Source organism: Phalacrocorax carbo, chromosome 2 (genome assembly GCF_963921805.1).
Source record: "Phalacrocorax carbo chromosome 2, bPhaCar2.1, whole genome shotgun sequence".
Classification (NCBI taxonomy): Eukaryota; Metazoa; Chordata; class Aves; order Suliformes; family Phalacrocoracidae; genus Phalacrocorax; species Phalacrocorax carbo.
In genome coordinates this window covers 130,826,289-130,829,502 of record NC_087514.1, presented here as the reverse complement: position 1 = coordinate 130,829,502, position 3,214 = coordinate 130,826,289, and the positions used below count along the sequence as shown (strand labels likewise).

Here is a 3,214-nt window from a genome sequence, read left to right as displayed (position 1 = left end):
CGTCCCCGCCTGGGCCGGCCGAAAGCGGTAGCAGGGTGAGCCGCAGTGCCTGGAAAGGTAAGAGGTATGGATTTTGCACTCAGAGGTGACGTGCACGTTTAAGAAATGGATGCCACGTGTGTCAAAATCAAATCGATTCCAGTTGATATGTAAATATATCTATATTTATAAAATCATCCTTGAAGTTCCAGAGTAGATTTACATGTATGTAAACCCTTGGATTCTTCTAGTCCCGTCAGATGCACACCTCCTTCCTCCACGTAACCCCGTGGCTTGACCTTGTCAAGGGCGAAATCTGAATTTAATCTCGTCTTGAAAAACGCTATGAGTTTTAAAGTAGTGGATTAGCTGAGTAATATTGTAATCGGTCCCTGTTAATTTTTTTTTCTTTCATTCTTCTGTTCTGAAACCATATTTTCACTTGGCGGTCGGTCAGATTGAGCATTCGGGAGAGCTGGAGGCGTTTCTCTTTGTTTATGTAGACACTGAAGAAGAATTCCCTTTCTAACTCTCTAATCTGGTATTTGGTGTACGGGCATCTCTTTTTACGGGTACGTTGTCCACCTGTGGAGCGAAAAGAGGCAGAAGCGTTTGAGACCCGGCGGTGGCCGGCGGCGGGGGCTCAGGAGGGGCGGGTTGGGGGACACACACACACTTAGGGAAAACCCGAATGTGGAAGAGACGCGCTTTGCCCGGTCCGGGGCCGGCGTTGGCAGGTCCGAGGCTGGGCGCCAGCCCTCCCGCCTCGGCGGGTGCGGGCAGCCTGGGACCGGGACCCCCAGGGACCCGCCGGCTCCCGCAGCGCCGCGGCCCCGGGCAGGGCGAAACCCCCGGCGAGACGCCGGGATCCGGCCTCGCTGACTCCGCGGGGAGGGCTGCCGGAGGAAGGGGTGGTGGCGGGGGGTCCCTGAGGATTTCACGAGCCGGAGGAAAGCCTTTGTCGGCTGCTCGGCACACGGAGCTGCCCAGGGAGCGGCCGTCACCTGGCTGCCTGCAGCAGGCAGCGCGGCACGGGGCAGGGGGACCCAGCGCCCAGCGCTCCCCGAGCCCCTACACGCTCGGATCTCTCCTCCATTCCCTACTAATCCTGGCTCTACGTCCCCAGCAGAGGAAAAGCCCCTGAGCCCAGGGCTAAGGCGCCTCATCCCCCCCACCCCCCTCCCCGCCCCGCCGGGGTTTTTAAAGCACGCTCTCCACCGCATCGAGGTATTCTCCTCTCGATTAGCCATTACGGTTTTAAAGTTCATTAAGCAGAATATAAAAGGTTTCAGGGTTCAGGAGCTCTTTACATTAAACGTAGCTGCTATCCCTTTAAAAACTTCCTTTTCTGGTACAGTTCATTGTCGAGGTATTTTTTACCCCGAGCCGTATACTAGGTTTGCCTTTTAAAAAGCCCACATAAAAAAATCGGACTTTGACAGATTGAATAACAATTGTAAGTAACAAACTGTTGGACAGAAGGCAACACGTAATTGCCACAGTGCCTTAGTAAAATGGCTTCCTTTAGACAAAAAGGCCAGCTTTAGGTTAATTTGTTTCTTTTAATATATTGCTACAGTTCAGGCGGCTACTTTATCTGTTAAACGCTATTCTAGTGCAATCGTTAAAACGGCGAAGGCTTTGAATTCAGCCCCTAACTAGACTTCTGGTGCAACACATGGCTTTTATAAAATCACTGGATTACATCGATATCAAAGGAGTCGGGATCTCCTTTTTCTGCCGAATTTACAGGCACGAACGTACGTTATTATATTTTCGAGAGTTGACCACAGAGCTCTTTTTTATTATTATTTAAAAAAAAAAAAGAGGAAGGAGAAAGAAAAAAAAATTTTTTTTAAGGCATCCATTGCCCGGTGGGTATTTCACGGCCAATTTCAGCACTAAACACGTGATCTCGCCTTTTATAACAAAGTTTTGTTGGGGGAAATCTAAAGGCCCTTCATAAACCTTATATGCTTATAAAACAGCATATAAAAATTTAACAGCGGCGGTGCGCTAGATTTCAAGCTGCCTTTCCTAAAAGCGCTCGGGCGCTGCCTTTATACGTACTGGAGCTGCCGGATTTCTCCTCATTGTTGCCGGAAGACGACTCGGGGCTGCTGCTGCTCTCCGGCCGCCTCCGCCTCTCCTTCTCCCCCGCCGCCGCCGCCGCCGCCGCCGCCGCCCTGCCGCAGCCGCCCTCCGAACTTGAAGTTGCCGCCGCCGCCGCCCCGGCGGCCGCGGTCGCCTTCTCGCCACTCTTGTCTACCGGGTAGTCCGCCGAGGCCAGGTTTTCCGCCGTGCCATAAGCCGTCTCGAAAAACTGGTCGAAAGCCTGGGGTAGGACCCCGTTCCTGCCCACCGTGCTATAGAAATTGGAGGAGACGTTGGTGCTGGGGTGGTAGACGTTAGCTGTGTTTTTGCCGAACATCTCGCCCATGCTAGCAGTGTTGGTGGCAGGCAAGCAGTCTCTGTGCATGATCTCCTCTGCGGAGTAGCAGTGGGGCAGATTGTTCCTGGGGTGCCATTTACTGGAGGGATCAATGGCATATTCCCTGAAGGTAACTTCTCTCACAGGTTGGACCTGGGGTAGGTTGGAGGAGTAGGAGTATGTCATAGGGCGAGAAGACGGGGTCTGGGGCAAAAAAGAAGGGAGGCTGGAAAAATCAGGACCCGAGACGTAGTAAGTACAACTTGGCAAATACATGTTAGAGGAACAAGGAACACGCTCATCAAAATCCATCATTAGGGCTACCTCGGCTCCTCCGCATTAGCTGAGCTTAACATGATTCTCTAACGCAGCTGCCTCTTTGAAGCAGATCCGTGAAGTAAGAGATGGGGAGACGTAAGCTGACGTGGAAAGCTCTCCCCGGCGGCGGCAGGGAGGTGCGGTCACGTGGCCCGACGTTGACATTGACGAGCGGCGGGTCCGGGCCCCGCTCCCTTTGTGGCCATCGCGGGGGGAAGCAACAGCTCGTCGCCAGCGCCTAAGGGCGAGCCCAGCGCAGGTTGCCCGGGGGTAGCCCTGGGGGACACAAAGCCGCGTTGCCACCGCCCCACGCTTAGCCGCCCGGCCCCTGGCACCCGCTGGCTCCGCAGTAGAGGCTTAGCAATCCCCCCAGGGTTAGGTGAGACCTTTCTGTTTGTTTGTGTGCTTGCTGGGGCGTTCGGCAGGCTCCGAGAAGGAGGGCACAGGAGACATGCAGGCAGGGTTTCTTCTGGAGAGACGTTTCCC

The 3,214-nt window shown here is 54.1% G+C and overlaps 1 protein-coding gene across 1 annotated transcript; it reads right to left on the bottom strand.

Annotated features, from left to right (window-relative positions):
• Positions 1-300: 300 nt before the first annotated feature.
• On the bottom strand, positions 301-2,797 carry HOXA11 (homeobox A11). The gene is made up of 2 exons (XM_064444352.1): positions 2,050-2,797; positions 301-564 (listed from the first exon to the last, which is right to left on the bottom strand). The coding sequence occupies exons 1-2, from the start codon at positions 2,723-2,725 to the stop codon at positions 332-334; spliced, it is 909 nt and encodes a 302-aa protein (XP_064300422.1). The 5' UTR covers positions 2,726-2,797; the 3' UTR covers positions 301-331.
• Between the last annotated feature and the right edge of the window lie 417 nt (positions 2,798-3,214).

Coding starts and splice junctions, on each gene's coding strand:
- HOXA11 (XM_064444352.1), bottom strand. CDS start 2,725: ATGATGGATTTTGATGAGCGTGTTCCTTGTTCCTCTAACATGTATTTG. Junction 565..2,049: donor GGAGAAATCCGGCAGCTCCA/GTACGTATAAAG, acceptor TTCGCTCCACAG/GTGGACAACGTACCCGTAAA.